The sequence below is a fragment of the Pseudonaja textilis genome, chromosome 4, assembly GCF_049901715.1.
Source record: "Pseudonaja textilis isolate UNSWEBS1 chromosome 4, rPseTex1.2, whole genome shotgun sequence".
Lineage (NCBI taxonomy): Eukaryota > Metazoa > Chordata > Lepidosauria > Squamata > Elapidae > Pseudonaja > Pseudonaja textilis.
In genome coordinates, this window is record NC_141993.1 from 80,250,587 (window position 1) to 80,269,840 (window position 19,254).

The following is a 19,254-nucleotide window of genomic DNA, read 5'->3' on the forward strand; positions in this document are numbered from 1 at the left end:
GAGAGTTTGAGAGTTTTCTGGCTGACATTTCACTAACCAACAAGGTATTATCATCAGTATTACTGTAGAATCTGCTCCCTGTTTGTAGATACAGTGTTTTCCTGCTACTGTTGGTGGAAGTTCAAATTCTCTGATTTTTTAAAAAAGAAATGTCTCCTCCCCAACCATTGAAAGGAGACACTAAAACCCAAAGAACCATCCAAGAGAAAACATCTATTGGTAGAAGGTGTTCTTGGTTCATCTTAGAAGTCAGCCAGATAACAGAGACTTGTATTGGAAATGAAATCTTAATGTGCAATAACTTCTGTAATGTTGCTGCTCCTCAGGGTTAGGATTAGATCCTTTAAATCAGACCAATCAATCCATTTGGCTCATCTGAAAACACAAATGTTTTCAAATGTTGTGTTGGAAATGACAACCTTAATGTGTGATGACTTCATTGCATGCTGCTGCTCTTTAAGATTAGGGTTAGGTCCTTTAAATCAGATTAATCAATCCATTTGGCTCATTTGGAAACACAGGGCGAATCAATGAAGGCAGCAATGAAACCCACTCAATGCCCCATAAAAGGATGGATTTTTGGGTCATATGTTCTCACATGTTAAATCCTAGTACCAACTCTGTAAGGGCATTATGAATCTCAATTAAGCCTTGCTAAGGGCTTTAGCTGAAAGACAGGCTGCATAAATATTACAGCACTGTAATTATCTGGTGCAGCAGACTGTTGAGAGAGATAAGAAGTTCCTTATTGGATGTGATGTTTGGGAGAAAATGCCAGCCAATTCAGATGGTACAGAACTATAATTCTGCAGTATCCCCTTGATCTCTCCATTCAACCGCTTCTTTCACTGCTTACAGGATGGCATTTCCTCTGCTTAGCTATATTATAATAAAAGTTTGATCTATCCTCAAATAAAGTTCTTCTTTCTTCTTTCTCCTCCTCCCTCTCCTCTTCCTCCTCCTCCTCTTTTTCTATACAAATAACTTAACAAACTTATTTCCACTCTATGCCCTGAAAATTTGGGGTACACTTCACCCCAAAGCCTATCATGTTCAGAAAACAGATTTAAAGGGAATGTCAGCTAACCAGTGCAGGTTAAACTAGCAAGGTGGATTTTCTGAGCAAGCTTAGTAATGAGAACCATTTTTGTCAACTGGACTCTATTGTTTGATAATTTATTTGGAACTTTTACAGTCTTTCTCCCAAGAAGAAGCCATCTCTTTATTTCATGGCTACAGTCATTATCCATAGGAAGTATTGCATCAGAATCTGTTACTCTTTTAATTCCTTCTCTGCCTATATGCATTGGATTGGCATTGCCTACTCACATAATTTTAACAGAATATTTTAAAAATTAGCAGGCTGGTTTGGGTATTTTTCCATATTTAGGAAGAGATTATTCAACGCTTTCTCACTTTCAGGTATTGAAGTAGTATTATCAGCATATAAGAAGATACGCTTTATCTTTCTTCTAACAATTCTAATTTTATTTATAAATCCTATTCCTTTTAATCCAGTTTTTATCATTATATATGGTGCATCAAACTTTTAAAAATGAAGTAATAGTATACAACCTTGGGGCACAACTTTTGAATGCTTACATTGCTCTATACTCCAGTCTAACTGGAAATATCATACAGTTTCTTCCTTAGGCAGATGAGAAGGCCTAGCACACACATATTTTAAAAAGTCTATGCTACATGATCTGAACTATTGATCAGCTATTATTATAGTCACTAAAATAAACATAATAAACAAAATACAATAAAAATGAAAATGGATGTCTGTTTTAAGATGCTTTGCATTTGTCATTAGAATAGAATAGAATAGAATAGAATAGAATAGAATAGAATAGAATAGAATAGAATAGAATAGAATAGAACAGAATAGAATAGAATAGAATAGAATTCTTTATTAGCCAAGTGTGGTTGGACACACAAGGAATTTGTCTTGGTGCAACGTTCTCAGTGTACATAAAAGAAAAGATATATTTGTCAAGAGTCAAGAATCATAAGGTACAACACTTAATGATAGTCATAGGGTACAATAAGCAATCAAATCATACTAGGAAACAGTCAATATAAATCATAAGGATACAAGCGACAAAGTTACATTCATACAGTCACAAGTGGCAGGGGATGGTGATAAGGAGTGATGAGAAGATTAATAGTAATAGTAGTGCAGACTTTGTAAATAGTTGGACAATACTGAGGGAATTATTTGTTTAGCAGAGTGATGGCATTTGGGAAAAATCTGTCCTTATGTCTGGTTGTTCTGGTATGCAGTGCTCTGTAGCATCGTCTTGAGGGAAGGAGTTGAAACAGTTTATGTCCAGGATGTGAGGGGTCTGCAAATATTTTCACAGCCCTCTTTTTGACTTGTGCAGTATCCAGGTCCTCGATTGAAGGCAGGTTGGTAGTAATTGTTTTTTTCTGCAGTCCTAATTACTCTCTGGAGTCTGTGTCCGTCTTATTGGGTTGCAGAACCAAACCAGACAGTTATAGAGGTGCAGATGACAGACTCAATAAATCCTCTGTAGAATTGTATCAGCAGCTCCTTGGGCAGTTTGAGCTTTCTGAGTTGGTGCAGAAACTGGACATTCTTTGTTGCGCTTTTTTGATGATGTTTTTGATGTTAGGTGTCCATTTTAGGTCATGTGATATAGTAGAACCTAGAAATTTGAAGGTCTCTACTGTTGATACTGTGTTGTCTGGTATTGTAAGAGGTTGTAGTATGGGAGGGTTTATTCTAAAGTCTACCACCATTTCTATGGATTTGAGTGTGTTCAGTTCCAGATTGTTCCGGTTACACCATAAGGCAAATTGTACAACCTCCTGTCTGTATGTGGATTTGTCGTTGTCTCGAATGAGACCAATCACTGTTGTGTCATCTGCAACCTTCAGTATTTTAACAGATGGATCATTTGAGATGTAGTCATTGGTATATAGGGAGAAGAGAACTGGAGAAAGCACACACGCCTTGAGGAGTGGGGCTGTGCTCATTGTACAGGTATCAGATGTGATTCTGCCTAGCTTCACCTGCTGCTTCCATATGTTCTTGTGCAAAGTAGGATTACTTGCCATGGCCAACTCACCATGGCCAACTCACAGTTCAATGGATAATAATAAAATAAAGAAAGTCAATTCAGAAACACAAGAGTTACAATAATTTGGATGAAAATGTGGTCACTAATAATAAAAGTAACTGAATTAAATAAGTAATACAGCATTGAATTGTCCCACGGTGAGTTGCCCTGTGCCAAGTTGGCTGCAGGGAATTGTTCCATGGTGAGTTGACCATGGCAACTTGGTCAGGCCAGTTGGCCAGGGCAAGTTGGCCATAGTGAATTGGCCAAGGAGACATATCCTAGACCAGTTCTTGCCTAGATCTTTGCCTCATGAGGATCCAGCTTGTACAGATAAATATGTTAGCTTGCAGAATAAGTGTTATTCTTTAGTACTTTGAACATTTCTTACCAATTTATTTTTATTTTGGGGGAATTTATCTTCTCCAGTCTCCTGTCAACACTGTTTTTCAATGGCTGCTTACAATACCACTTTCAGCTACATCATCTTATCATGGCAATTCATTAACTTCTGCAATTGCTGTCGGCAATATTTTAGGGAATATTTAACAGCACATTCCAACTAGTTCCATGATGCAACTTTGTGTGTATTATTGATTTGGGATTTTCTTTTTTTTTTCTTTTTTGTATAATTCTTTCAAATATTTGCACATCTCTTCTTTTTATCTCCTTTTTCCAATAGACCTTTACTTTGTTTGTTTCTTCTTCTGCCTCACTTCATATAAAAAGGTTCCTTTGATTTCTGTAATTTTTATAAATAAATATTTGCAATGCATATTTAGATGTATCTCCTTTTCCTACTCTTGAACTCAGAATATTGCTGACCTTTTTTTCCTCCTGGTTCCCTTTTTTCTTGGTTCTGCTGTTCTTCAAATAATTTCTCAGTATTATTAGGAAGAAATTTTAGCTTTCTTGTGCTTTTTGCATGTTTTTTTTTACTTTCCTTAATTTTTAATGATGTCATGAATTACATTTCAGACTTCTTCACAAATTTATTGATCATATCTAATGAAATAAATGCATTTTACTTTCACCACATAATCATATGGAGTATGTCTAAGATCAGAGGTGGTATTCAGCCAGTTTGGACCAGTTCTGGCATACCAGTAGTGGAAGTTTTGACTAGTTTGGAGAACCAGCAATTACCACCTCTGGTTGGCCCCACCCACCTGCACCCGCCATTACTTCTCCTATATTCCCTTGTTTTTTAGTTTAGTTGATTCACGGGGCAGAGCGGATTGCCGCACCTTAGCTGAGCTAAAAAACAGCTCAGCTTACCAGCATTGACAGAAGTCGATCTTTGAATCCTCCGTGTGCACACAAAGCACTCGTGCATAGAACCATGCAGAGAACTGTTAGGAAACAATTTGGAAACCCACTACTGTCTAAGATCATATTTTGTTGATATGTCAACTTACAGTTTTATTTTTTTCCTTAGTAATTAATAGTATAGTAATTATGTAGTATATAGTAGTATAGTAATTAGTAGTATAGTAATTACGAGATATAATTTTGTAAGGCATTCATCATCTGATCAGCAGTTATCACCCAACATTATTTTTGTTGACTAAATAAAGTTTCTCCATCTTTACTTGCAAAGTGTATGGTCAAGCTGAGTTTGGAACCATCCATTTAATGATGGACGTGTAGTCATATGTACTACAGATTATTCATCTGTATTTCTCTTTTGGTATTTTCTATAGATTTCTCAGCATAACTCTGTTTGTCTGTCTCCTAACTTATTTTGTACAGTAAGACAAAATATTCAAGGTGCTCTTTTATTTCTTATTTTAGCATTCCAGTTTTTTATGACAAGCATGATATATCTGACTTCTATTTTGTATTTATCTGTTTAGATGATAAACATATATCACTGCAATAATGATTGGGATTAGGGAACTGAGATCCTTTATCATTCATTTGGGTTGTATCCGATCAGACTTTTATTAACAATGATTGCTTCTCCATTTCTTTTATGATTTTCTTGTCTGCAAAAGAGCATTGGTTGTTCCTTAAATATGTACTAAACAATTCCAGTCTATTTCAATTTGCTGGTTCCTAGAATGTCAATGTTCAGGCTTGACATTTTGGTCCTACCAATATTAAGTTTGCCTTGATTCATAGTTCTGACATTCCACCTATCAATGGCATACATATATTTGCAGCATTAAACTTTCCTTTGTCTCTGGCTATATCAACCACTGGACATTCTTTTGGCTTCATTCTTAGGCTTTTCTAATTTCTTTAAGGTATCAGTTGGTTTGTGATGGATTTGCTGAGCATTTTGGCAACTTCAGTGTGTTATTTCAGTTTACTGAAAGTTTGGACGAACCATGGATTATCGTTTGGCCGATGCCTGTTTCTGCAACTATTACAGATCAGGCTTGTAAAAAAGCTCAGCACAATGCTTTGGTGTGCAAATTTGTTTTTCATCTTCTGCTCCAAAGCGAAAGCACTGACTGGTGTGGGTAGGAGGACAAGAGACCAATCTACAGGTAGTCCTCAACTTATGACCACTTATGAGCTCAAAATTTCTGTTGTCAAGTGAGACATGTTTTAAGTGGGTTTGGCCCCATTTTATGACCTTTCTTGCCACAGTTGGTAAGTGAATCACTGCCATTGATAAATTAGTATCCCAGGTTAAGTGAATCTGCCTTCCCCTTTGACACTGTTTGTCAGAAAGGTTGTAAAAGTGAATCACATGATCTTGGGACAGAGCAATGGTCATAAATGTGAACAAGTTGCCAAGCATCTGAATTTTGATCATGGGGATGCTGCAAAGGTTGTAACTGTGAAAAGTGGTCATAAGTCACTTTTTTCAGTGCTGTTGTAACTGTCACTAAATGAACTGTTGTAAGTCGAAGACTCCCTGTATTTTCTTCAGAGGAGGCAAGTTAGAAAAATAAATTGCATGGTAGTGAGGCAAATTTGTAAAAATCAAAAACAAGCAAGCAAACAAATTATAGGGCAGGGCTTGTCCAACTAAGATGCCGGGAAGAATTGGTAGAGAATTCTCAGAGTTGCTCTCTGGTTTAAATTTCCTGATTTATGAGGAAAACAGAACAGTTAATGTGCATCTGTACATGACTAATTAAAATGACAGCCCTGTCAGATCAATTGTTTTTAGACAAAAGACTGAAGCCTTAACAATTAACATAAATGATACTATCCCAAAGGTGCTTTTTTCAAGGGGCAACTGGACTTTCTGTTTTTTTCTTTAAAGACATTTCACTTCTCACCCAAGAAGCTTCTTCAGCTCTGACTGGATGGTGGGGAATGGAAGGATTTATACTCCTTGCAGACAGTTGGTCATTTGCATTCTTTTAGTGGGTTAATGTCATCTGATGTTTTATGTGTGTCATCAGTCACTTGAGTGGTGCAAATTGATGTGGAGCCTTCTTGGAACTGTTAAAAGGACTGTGTTGTAGATTAGAGATAGATGATGTTGTATCCCTCCCCCTCTGTTGAGAAAGGGCTGTTCCATTTTGACATAAATGGCCTCTTTTACCCCTCTTTCAAAGCAGTGGTCCTCTCTGTCCAAAATATGGACTTTGTTGTCTTCAAAAGAGTGGCTTGTATCTTTTAAATGCAGATGGATTGCTGAATCTAGACCTGATGTGTTTGTTCTCCTATGTTGTGCTAGACATTTATGAAGTTTTTCATTTGTTTCTTTCCCCAGTGTACAGATCTGTGCATGGCTCACTGCAATGCACTGCATATACCACGTTGCTCAATTTCTGTCTGGATGTTTTGTCCTTGGAGTGGAAGGACCTGAGACTTGCTGCAATAATTTCATTCTCTTCACTTATACACCAAACCTTTCTATTGCATGCCACAGTTATCAGTTTTAGATGTAAAATCTCTCTTAGCCTAGGCTGCATAAATTCACAATAGTGTGACATACATTAACCATAAGATAGCCTCATGTTCATTAAATAAAGTTAGGTATGTATTGATTAATTTATGACAATCAAAATTAGTTCCTATGAGAAGGGAATTAAGAGCATACTCTGCTCATATCTCCCATGAGGTTTCTTCGCTTTTCAAGTACATCATTATGTAGCAAATATGTACCAAAACTTTATTGCGGTTTGCAAGGGCAGTTATGTGTGTTCCTTGATTAGCGCACCTGACATCTCTACTCTTTGAGCTACTTTGGTTACCAGTATGGTTCTGGGTACAATTTAATATGCTAATAATGATCTATAAAGACTTAAATACGGGGGTGGGATTCCACTGGTAAAACAACCTTCGGTGATTGCACACTTTGCGTGCACACTTTGCATTTTTGAAACCTCTAATACTTACCTTCTACTGCAGTCCCTGTGAATAAAACAGGCACAGCAAACCACTCTGCTGTGTGAATCAGCTGTGCTCGAAATAAAAGAAATAAAGCAAAGGAAAGGGGGGGCAGGGGGCCCCGCATGCTCATTGCAACAAACCAGTTCACTGCCAGGTGATCTTCAGAGCAAGGAGTTTGCACGAACTGGTCCAAACTGGTAGAATCCCATCCCTGCTTATATGGTATGGGAGTGGGTTGATGGAGAAACTGCTTCTCCGTATTCTATCCCTTTTGAATTCAGCAGGTTCAATGGAAGAGGCATTATATTGTGATCATAGTGCCCATCCTTTCAAATATCATACCTCTGGGGATTAGATTGGACATGACTCTACAGGTTTTTTTGAAGGCTCTGAAGATATGTTTTCGCCATCGTTCTTGGGGAAATTGGCCATCTACAAGCTCTTCAGGGTTTGTATTGGAAGTTATGGATTGTGTCTTTCACACTGATTATATTCATTGTTTTTTAACTTGGTTTTAAGCATGGCTATATACTCCTTTTTGGCTGTTTTTATTTGCAATTTGCATATTGTTCTTTGGTCATTGTCACAATATGTGAGATCAGTGACTATCTAAATTGAATAAATAAGCAAACATCACCCAGTGCCGTTGGTCACTTAAGTTTAATGCTGTTTCCAATAATAGTTTACATCCTGCAATTCATACCAGCCAAGGTGGTAGGAATTTTCAACACAGATATTAATGCATCTGAAAAAATCAGGAATACAGATAATAGCTTGGAAAAGCCGGATTTGTTTGTAGGTCAGCTGTCACAACCACTCAAAGGACTAGACAGCTTGGCAGGCCACTTTTCTACTCACAAACATTTTCCATCTGTATATGAGTAATACAAGCTAAGACAATCTTCTGCTACAGTAAATTAAATCTATTTCGACTTCCAACTCCAATAGGAATATTGGAATATTGAGAAGCACAATATTCAGTGGTTAATATTGCAATAATGCCCTTGACAGTCTTTTGCAATCTGGTGTTCTTCAGACATGTTGAACAGTGGTGGGATTCAAATTGTTTTACCACCGGTTCAGTGGGCGTGGCTTGGTGGGCGTGCTTTTCCTAACGTTGGTGCACAGCTTTCCCCACACCAGCTGAGACCTGCAGCACCAATCAGCTGAGTGAATAAAGAAGAGAAAAGCATACGGACAGGTGGGTGGGTGGATCCTGCACTTTTCTTTTTCCTCCCAGCTGATTGTCCAGGATTTTTTTACTCCTCTCAACTGATCGTCTGTTTTTTTTACTACCAGTTCAGCTGAACCGTTCCAAACCACTGATGCTGAACTATTCCTTCAATTCCCTGGAAGGTCCTTTAATTCTCGGGAATCTAAATGAGTACTCAGAATTGTCTGAACAAGAGAATATCTCCTAGAGGTGGTTTGCCATCTGTACGGCCTGGACTGAGAATGAAGGTGAAAGTATTGGTTTTTCCTTGCCAGTAGGAACAAATTAGGAATATATTGAGTAGAATCATCCTCTTGTTATTTCATTAGATGTTCAAGGGCAGAAGTGTTGTGGAGGAATAGTGGGTACATCTTGATAAGCTGTGATTTGTTTTTAACTATTGTTTGCTGTAGAAGCCACAATGGTTGGATTCCCAAGTTGTGCTTCGCCTTTCACATGATTTGCAAACCCTTGTGGTTCAGTTTTCAGAACATGATAATCCATGAATAAACAAACAAGTAAATAAACCTTACACCAGTGCCTGAATCCTTTCTATGAGAGCTTTAAGTCAAAGAGAGCCAGATCTACTGTTAAGCAAATAAGGCAATTGGTGCAGAAAGCAATATTTCTGTAATAACAATAATTGCTGTTGGCTCAACTGATCTTTTTTTTGTACACTATGCAAAAAGATGCCAATCTGTTTTGTATCCCCAAACAATCCAGCATGATGGTTAAATAAACTGTTGCTTAGCATGCTGAAGGAACCCACTGTCTAGTATATCTCTCCATTACTGGAATTTGCTTAGCTGTCTTTGCTTTGTAATATTGTCAAAGTTAGGCAATATTTTTCAACTTTTTTTAAGAGGGCTATTTATATTCCAATACATAATGCAATAAAAGTTGAACTGTGTGGTTAATCATTGCATTACAAGTTATATTGATCGTTCGCATCAGTATCACTATCACAAACACATCAATATTGTTTACAAGAGAGATGATCCTATTAAACATTTTTTTAAAAAAAAAAGTCTACTCAATACTACATAATTATGTAATAAACATTTAAATACCCTTTGTGGTTCCTGAAAGTTCAATTTTGGATTATATTGGATATTATTTATCTTGCTACTCATAATCAGTATTTTTTTCAACTAAATCTAAAAAATGTCCTAACTTTTTTTTTGAGCAAGATATATATCTATAACTTTAATTTAAACATTATGTATTAACATATGATCTTACATTCCAGGCTGTTTTTATATTTATGTAAAAATGGGAATATACTAAAAAAGGCAATGTAAAATAGTAAATTCAGGTTACATCCCTTTTTATATTTCTTAGCAATACGGTGCCCTGAGTAAAGTGCAAATATTCATCATGTCAAGTGCTAAAGACCTACTGTGGTGATGCAAAGAAAACACATTTTTGAAATGGCTGGTGCTCACATTCTGAACAAAGCAATTCAATAGGTGGATTTGTCCAAGGTCAAACATATCATAGATTTTTTTTATGTGACTAGACCAGGAACAATCAACTGCTGATAGTTATGGTATGACATGCTCAACAAAATGAAATAAATCACATTATCACTAATTGTTAGATTCACTTACTGCATTGCACAATCATGTGATTTAATTATTTGTTTGAATTTTGCTCTGGGTCAGGCATCAAGCCAGTTTTTGCCATTTGGAAACCATAGTTTAAACTGAGTTTTGGGCAGTTATACCTTATACAAGGCTCCATTAATAAAACAAACATAGCTTAGTCTGTTGTAATTAATGAGTAGTTTTATGTAGAACCCAACGGGTTTTGTTTTTTGTTGCTGTCATACAAATTCATCCTGTTTGTAGTCAAAAGAGGGGCACTCATATACTGATTGATTCTGACCTGTTTTCTGGTCAACTGATTCGATTGACTTTAACAGAATTATACTGTTGGAAGGGACCTTAAAGATCTTCTAGTCCAAAATGGATGTGGAAATGATTGTGAAATAATGAATGGACGCTGGACACCTGGGACAGTGGAAGACCTCCAGGCCAGAGGTGGTATTAAGCAGGTTCTGACCAGTTCTGGAGCACCAGTAGTGGAAATTTTGAGTAGTTCAGAGAACTGGCAAATATCACCTCTGACTGGAAATTTTACAATATTCTTTCCCTGCCACGCCCACCAAGCCATGCCCACATAACCGGTCGTAAAAAAAAAATTGAATCCCACCTCTGTTCCAGACACACTAAGCTACGTATTGTTTAACTCTAAAAAATAAACCACAGTTGTGTTCACCTAACATACCAAATAAAACCAATTAAATTACTGGTTAGTATGTTTCTAAGGCCCTTCAAAATAATACTACAGGATTATGTCTATGGAGAATCTCTGTCATCCAGGTCATGGTTGTCCCAAAGGTATTTTTTCAAGACACACCTAGACTTTCTGGTTTTTCTTTGAAGACATTTTACCTCTCATCCAATAAGCTTCTTCAGCTCTAACTGGATGGTGGAGAATGGAAGATTTTATGTTCTTTGAAGACAGCTAGTCATTTGCATTCAGGGATATGCAGGGGTGGGATTCAAATTTTTAGCAACTGGTTTTGTGGGCGTGTCTTAGTTGCTGGCATGGCTTGGTGGTCATGTTATTGGCTGAGTGTGGCCAACTCAATATCACTCACATCAAGGCACGCATCTCCTCGCCTGGCCTCTCATGACTGTAGGGATGCTGCAACAGTCGTAAGTGTGAAAAATGGTCATAAGTCACTTTTTTCAGTGCCATTGTAAATTTGAATGGTCACTCCACACAAGCAAAGTACCAGCAAAGGAGGGGAAAAAAAACTCCAGATAAGTTCCTGAAACAGGAAGTCTAGTCCTACCAAGAATGTAATAAGGGTTAACGGAGAGACTGTTTCTGTAAGCAACACCAGAATGTTTCCTTCCTGCCTTCCTTACAGGATTAGTCCAGTAATTTCTTCTAACAACCATTTCTCCGAACTGCTTAGAATATTAACAACCGGTTCTAGCAAATAGGTGTGAACTGGTAGAATCCCACCCCTGGGGATATGCCATCTCCAGTCCACAACAGTCCTTTCAACAGTTCCAAGAAGGCACCACACCCATTTGCACTACTCAGGTGACCTTGACAACACAGAAGAACCTCCAGGTGGACTCAACTGTCTGCAAGGAGTTAACATCCTTCCATTTCCCACTATCCATTCAGAGCTGAAAAAGCTTCTTCGATGAGAAGCAAAACAACTTCAAAGAAAAATCAGAAAGTCCAGTTGCTTCTTGAAAAAGCACCTTTGAGGCAACAGGATTATTGTAGTAAAATAAACTTTGCAAAATAATCATTGAATAGAACTTTACAAAACAATTACTATTGAAATTTGCCTATGAATGATCATGACTGATCTCTCAGTGGTTAATCAATTAGGGTTTGGTTAATTAATCTATCAACCCAAACAACCTGTGATGATTGGCGATTAGAATTGCTAATCAAAAGTTGGAATTGGTGGGGTTGGAAGGGTCTTGCAGAATTGAAAACTAAATCCTGCCTTTTTAAAATCATTGCCATGACATCACACACTTGCATCAAAAGGATGGAGCTTGAGATGTGATATTCTGATAGTGCTTTTGATTTTGCAATGAAATAAAATTGTGCAGATGATGCTTTTTCAGAGTGAGGGGGGAAAGGAGAGAGAACAATTGGGGTGGTGTAGATGGAATCCTCTTCTAATCCTCTAAGGCAGGGTTGTCAAACACAAGGCCCCTGGGCCAGATTCGGCCCATCAGGTGCTTAGATCTGGCCCTAAAAAGAGCAAAGGACTGGCCCATAGTGCCTCTGCCAGTGAAAATAATGGAGCTTGGGCAGGCCATGTGTGGCCCTCCAGAGCTCTGTTTTCAGAGGTTGCAGAAGGCTGTCGCAGATGAAAACAGAGCTTGGGAGCCTGTTTTCATTGGCAAAGCACTCAGACCACCATAAGTGCCCCCAATACAAGTGATATCGAGCTGGCCATACTCACCCCGGGCTTCCAAAGTCAAACACAACCCTTATGTGGCTCTCAATGAAGTTGAGTTTGACACCCTTGCTCTAATGGAATCCCAGTCCTAGATCTAAGAAAACCTCCATCTATGACAACAACTCCCAGTTTAAAAATAGGTATATCCAGGGGTGGGATCCGACAGGGTTAACTACCAGTTTGGTCATTTATGAGGTTCGGTGATTTATGATGTGCTTCCCTGCACACTGCTGGCGCCTGCCTGTAAATCATCATCAGCATGCTGCGTGCAGAGAAGCAGCCTTTCAAAAAGCCCCTTTTCTTGCTTTTTAACTGGAGCTGTGCCTCGTAAGGCAGCTGAAGTTGAAAAAAATCAGGAAATAAAGGTCAGGTAAGAGCCCAGGTGGGCAGGTGGGCAAAAACATCAGCAGACCTAGAACCGGTTCTATGTCTGCTGCCCTGCAGAGCTACCGGTTCTACAGAGGTGGACAGAACCGGTAGAAACCTACCCCTGGGTATATCCTTGCCAAGCAAGATATAGAATGTCAGCCATAGATATGCCACAATAATATAATAACCTGTTTTATTATAAATAATAATTGACTTAATCATTTCTTAAATGATAACACTCGGTATCATTTCCACATTCCTGCTATTCATATAACCTCAAATATATGCAAATAACTTGAGGAGAAGAAACAAAAACAAAATTAATTCAGGAAAGTTTGGCAATATCAGCCAAACCCATAAATCCTTGGATTAATGGGATTATGCTTTCATTTTGAAGGAAGAAAGAAAAGTAACAAGAACACCTCCCTAAGCCAGAGGGTGCATGATAAACCCATTAAATTTTGCCACCCATAATTAGTAGTATAGCCATTGTATCACAATGCATTCATCAAGTTTGTTTACTGAAGAATAGAATGAGAACCAGAGCCTTTAATTAAAGCTGACCAAATTGCTGTCAAGAAGAGACTTGCAAGCAGCAATTTCTAATTAAAATGAATTCCCCTAGTAGTAGTGTTCTCTCTGAGTACATCCTTTAAAAGATGGGTTGTAGCTACCAGAAATGCCATGCATATGCCTGATAAAATCTGGCAGTGTTACAGTAATTGGAAGATTGAGTAGCAAAAGCTGAAGAAAATGGTCTGCAAAACACAGAGGCAAATAATTTAGTGTTAGGAATTTATGTTCCTGCTGTTGAAATGGCATCCAAAAGGACGGACATCTTAAGCCAAGAAGTTAAAGTTGATTCCTAAACAACTCTAGGCAGCTCCATGTCATCTTTTGGGGCTTAATTGAGGTCTGGAATTATTTTTAATGAATATATCTAGTCAGACAAAGACAGAACAGTGTGGCACCAATATACAGTATAAAGGCCTGATTCTGAATGGCTTCTCTCTCTCTCATAAGCTAAACAGAACTGATTCATCATATCTTAGCTTACTTGATAAAAACAATGAGGTGATCTATAAAAACATAAATAAATAAACGATGAGCACACCCACCCAAATATCTGACCTGGTGCATTAAAAGCTGAGTATCTTGGGTCATGAGAAAAGGTTTAGGGAACATTGATCTTTGCAATTTTTCAAAAGGCAATAGCAATAGTACTTAGACTTACATATCATTTCATATTCCTTTACAGCACTTTCTGGATGGTTTTCAGCATCAGCATATTGTCCCCAACAATCTAGGTTCTCATTTTACTAACCTCAGGAAGGATGGAAGGCTGAATCAATCTTGAGCCCCATTGGGATTGAAGTCCTGGTAATGGGAAGAGCTAGCCTGTGATACTGCATTCTAACCACTGCATCACCAGGGCTCCTTAAGATGCAAGTTTTCAATCATAAACTTAATGTGATGGAAAGCCTAATAGTTTGTATTGGTTAAGGAAGGAAGGAAGGAAGGAAGGAAGGAAGGAAGGAATCATTGTTGCATTTGAGATTATACTGTCTATCATTAATTCTCCCAAATCTTGTTTCTTCTCTGGGATCCTTGATGCTTTCTGAGCTTGGGTGGTTTTCTTGAAGACATTTCATTAGTGCTAGCAAGAAAATCATCAGAGAGCATTTAAGGGGACCACTTCAACCTTGAGTAACAAATATCCTGTTTCTCCTCTATATTCCCTCCTCAGCTCACTGACACATTCATGAGTAGGACCATGAGGGCAAGTTCAACCAATTGGTTCCATTGCCATTAGTGGTGTCCAAGTATATCCTTTCTTCCAGTTTTGCAGCTTGGACATCACAATGAACCCTGTGTTGGATGATCCTGGCTTGGGGATGCTTTACATTCATTTGCCTTATTTTTTTTTTCTTTTTGCACCTGCAGTTTTTGATCCTAATCTTACATTGCATTTTGTGTGTTCCAGAACTACAAGTTCACCTGTCTTGGGCCAGCGAAGTGCATGGAATCCAATGCTAGCTCAATTCAAATGCAAGGGGATTCTGATTATTTCATCAACCATCTTGGAGTCCCGGCTTTGCAATTTTCATACCAGGATTCGGCCATGTTAGAGGTAAAAACATACTAAACCAATCTTATTTCATTTTTCAACATTATGATTAAATTTCTAGACCAGTGAAACACTGTGGACATAATATATCTCATACTTAGACTTCAGCAAGGCATTTGACAAAGTAGGCCAGTGGATCTAAGGTAGATCTTGAAAAGTTAGAAAAAAGTGGGAAAGATAACATCATAATCAGATGGATTTGTAATTGTCTGACAAACGGTGCTCAGCAAGTAGTCCTTAATGGGTCTACGTCTACATGGAGGGAAGTAAGCAGTGGGGTACTCTTGAATATCTTCATAAATGACTTAGATGAGGGAACAGAAGGGGAACATATCTAATTTGCAGTTGATACTAAACTGGCAAGAATACCCAACATCCTAGATCAGTGGTTGTCAACCAGTGGGCTGCGGCCCACTGGTGGGCCATGAGAAAATTTTGGTGGGCCACAGAGAAATCTCACCCCAAGAGCACCCCTCCAAAGCAATTAATCCAGGCTGCACAGAAACACAAGGCTGTGCCACCCACATGGCCCTTGGGAACCCTCCCCACCTACTCACCCCTTACTTGGTAAACTTACCAGCTAAATTGCTATTTTTCCTTTTTCAGACCATCATCTGGTCTCTGAGCTGGGAGATTTAGATTAGCTAGGAAGCAGAAAATGGTTGGATTTCTTGCTTTCTAACTAGTCTTTAGATCTTCGGCTCTGCTTTTAAGTAGAGCCGAACTTCCTTTAGGACTGAAGGTTTGCTTGCAAGCAAATTCAGTGCAAACTCACGGCAAGCAAATTTGAGCAACTGAGCTGGCCGATGGCAGATAGATAGATCACTGAGTGATTCTGTGAGCAACTCAATCTGCCTGCTTTGCCTGATTTTGGGTAAAAGTTGCTCTTTTTAAAAATAAAAAAATTCAATATTTACATGCATGGTGTGTTGTGAGTTAATTTTGTGAGTTTGCTTGCAAGCAAATTTTATGTGACAGACTGAGCTAGCCGATGGCAGATAGATAGATCTCTGAATGAATCTGTGATTCTGTGAGCAACTCAATCTGCCTGCCTGCTTTGCCTGATTTTGGGTAAAAGTTGCTCTTTTTTTTATAAAAAATTCAATATTTACATGCATGGTGTGTTGTGACTTAATTTTATGAGCTCGCTTGCTAGCAAATTTTATGAGTTTGCTTGCAAGCAAATTTTATGTGACAGACTGAGCTAGCTGTTGGCAGATAGATAGATCACTGAATGAATCTGTGATTCTGTGAGCAACTCAATCTGCCTTCCTGCTTTGCCTGATTTTGGGTAAAAGTTGCTCTTTTTTAAATAGAAAATTCAATATTTATATGAATATTTATAATATTTACATACAAGCCATTCCCCGCCAGTCACATGACCACCAAGCCATACCCACAAATTAGCCCATGCCCACAGAACCGGTTAGTGGTCCCTGGGATTTAAAATTATGAGTTTGGTAGTCCCTGAGGTCCAAAAGGCTGGAGACCCCTACCTTAGATGATAGGCTCAAGATCAGAGATGGTATTCAGCAGGTTCTGACCAGTTCTGGAGAACCGTTAGCGGAAATTTTGAGTAGTGGGGAGAACAGGCAAATGCCACCTCTGAAGGGAGATTTTATAATATCGTTCCTCTGCCACACCCACCAAGCCACGCCCACAGAACTGGTAGTAAAAACAAAATTGAGTCCCACCACTGCTCAAGATCCAGGTGGATATTGAAAGACCTGAACACTGAGCCCTATCTAACAAAATGAAATTCAGTGTAGAGAAAAGTAAAGTCTTACACTTAGGACAGGTACACATATAGACTGGATGAAACCAGGCTTAATGGCGGTAACTGTGAGAGGGATCTTGGAGTCTTAGTGGACAACCAATTAAATTAAACCAACAGTGTGCTGTAGCAAGCAAAAAGCCAATGAAATCCTAAGTTGCATTAACAAGGGGATACAATCAAGATCAAATGAGGTACCAATACCACTCTAAAAAAGTTTAATAAGACCACACCTAGAATACCGCACCCAATTTTGATCACCACATTATAAAAAAGATGTTGAGACTCCAGAAAAAGTGCAGAGAAGAGCAACCAGGATGGTTAGGGGACTGGAGGCTAAAACATACGAATGAATGAATGGATGAATGGTTGGTACATAAGCGCACCAACGTGCCTACCGCCCTGTCCTATTGTTTCTTTTTATTTTTCTTATATGTATCCATTTCATGGATTCATAACTATGTTTATACTTTTACCTGTTATCTTATAATCACTTGATTATAACTGAAAAAGAATAACATCCTGTTCAAATGGCTCATTCCAGAGGGAATGTTAATATCATGGCAGGATAAAAAAAATTAAAATAGATAGTATAGAAAAAGCGAGGGAATTTTTTAAACTGTATGTGGTATCAGGAGAAGACCAGAATAGCAATGAGGAAGTAGAAACCAGGAGCCAAGAAGAAGGTTCGGTGGAGGAAAGAGAAATAAACAAGAAGAAAGAGAACAGGAAGAAGTGGAAAGAGAAGGCGTAAGAACGAGATACCAAACAAGAGCAAACAAGCTTCAACAAGTAACAACTACAGAGTAAGATTGCGGAAGAAATCAAATTGATTTCCATTAACATTAATATTGTCCCACTACGAAAAGCAAAATTTATTTTAATACTCAGGATCATATTCAGGACTCAGAGCTCCACACAAATAGCCATCCAGAGATGTTAACTGTGATGGAAATAAATAAGCACATAGTGCTTGGAATTCACAGTATAAATGGAAATCTATTTAAGGGTGTTTCCCTAAAGACATTTAACCCAGAAGCAACATTTTTTTTTCAATATTGGCATTCTCTGCATATGTAGACTTCTAAAATGTTGCAGTAATGGCCATATTGTCTGGAGAACTTTGGAAGTTAAAGTCCACAAATTGGGAGGATAGCCAGAAGGAGACAACTAGACTTTAGTTATTAAACTGCATCATCTGGTGCTCCATCCATATTTCTTACAATATTAAAAGGAAAATCTATAATTTACTTTCTTAGCATGTAGAAAATTGCCAAGTCAGTTCTTGGCACTTCTTGCAAAAAAATAAAATAAATCCTTCCTGAAGTTCATCAAAGATTGATACTATGTATGACTTTGGCATTATTTCATTTAAGATATTTCCTTGTGTAAATAGGTGTCATGAGTAAACATCAAAACTGGGAATATATCTTTGATAAGGTATTCTAAGTCCCATCACTGTCCTTAAGGAAAATGGTTTTTTTTTGGGGGGGGGGGGGGGGAGGTGCTTTCATTTTTGGAATTATCTGCCAAAATAAAGCAGGATCCTGGAATCCATTCTGTGTTGGCATCTGCACTACTAATTTGCTAATAATTAAATTTCACAAAGGCAGCACTGTCTCTGGATTTGCCAAAAATTACAGTGATTCTTTCTTTTATTTCTCCCCTCCCCACATTATTTAATAAGAAATGGTTCTGCTAATTGAAATGTCCTGTCGTTGGTATATTTTATTTTTAGCAAAAAGACTTTTCAATTTGTGAAACACTGTTGCACCAATTAGGGAAATCATTCTGCTTTAGATTAAATACAAGGCGAAGGTTGTCATAAAAGAAATGGAAAAGCAGATGTTCCCTGATTAAGTGTGCAATGTTTATGACAGGCTTGTGGTCCAAGGCTCATTTCTTCTGTCACTTAACAGCTGGTCTACACAGCTTCTGTTTCAGAATTGGTACTATGTAGGGCATAGGTGAGAATTGGAAGGCTTCAACTTCATCAAAGGAGGAATTTTTTCCTGTAACATCTATCTTGATTGAGAATCTTGAGAATCTTGACATGACAGATGCAAGCAGGGCTTTTATGACATAAAATAGTACATTAAAGAATTCTAAAAGCAATACATAATTTTCATTCATTCACTCATTCATTCATTCATTCATTCATTCATTCAGAGCCAACCAGTTGGTTAGAAGATGGACAGCTATATAAATGATTTTTTTTTTAAAAAACCATCTTTCTTTCTTTCTTTCTTTCTTTCTTTCTTTCTTTCTTTCTTTCTTTCTTTCTTTCTTTCTTTCTTTCTTTCTTTCTTTCTTTCTTCCTTCCTTCCTTCCTTCCTTCCTTCCTTCCTTCCTATCTATCGTATCTGTCTATATCAG

General features: G+C 37.9%; 1 protein-coding gene across 21 annotated transcripts in view; it reads left to right on the forward strand.

Moving 5' to 3' along the window:
- Positions 1-19,254, forward strand: part of NAALADL2 (N-acetylated alpha-linked acidic dipeptidase like 2) — a 608,345-nt gene that overhangs the window by 428,875 nt on the left and 160,216 nt on the right. For all 21 annotated transcript variants that reach the window (XM_087933480.1, XM_087933485.1, XM_087933494.1 and 18 more), the window contains one exon: positions 14,961-15,107. In XM_087933480.1, the coding sequence (XP_087789606.1) occupies positions 14,961-15,107 (147 nt within the window). The remainder of the gene's footprint in view (positions 1-14,960; positions 15,108-19,254) is intronic.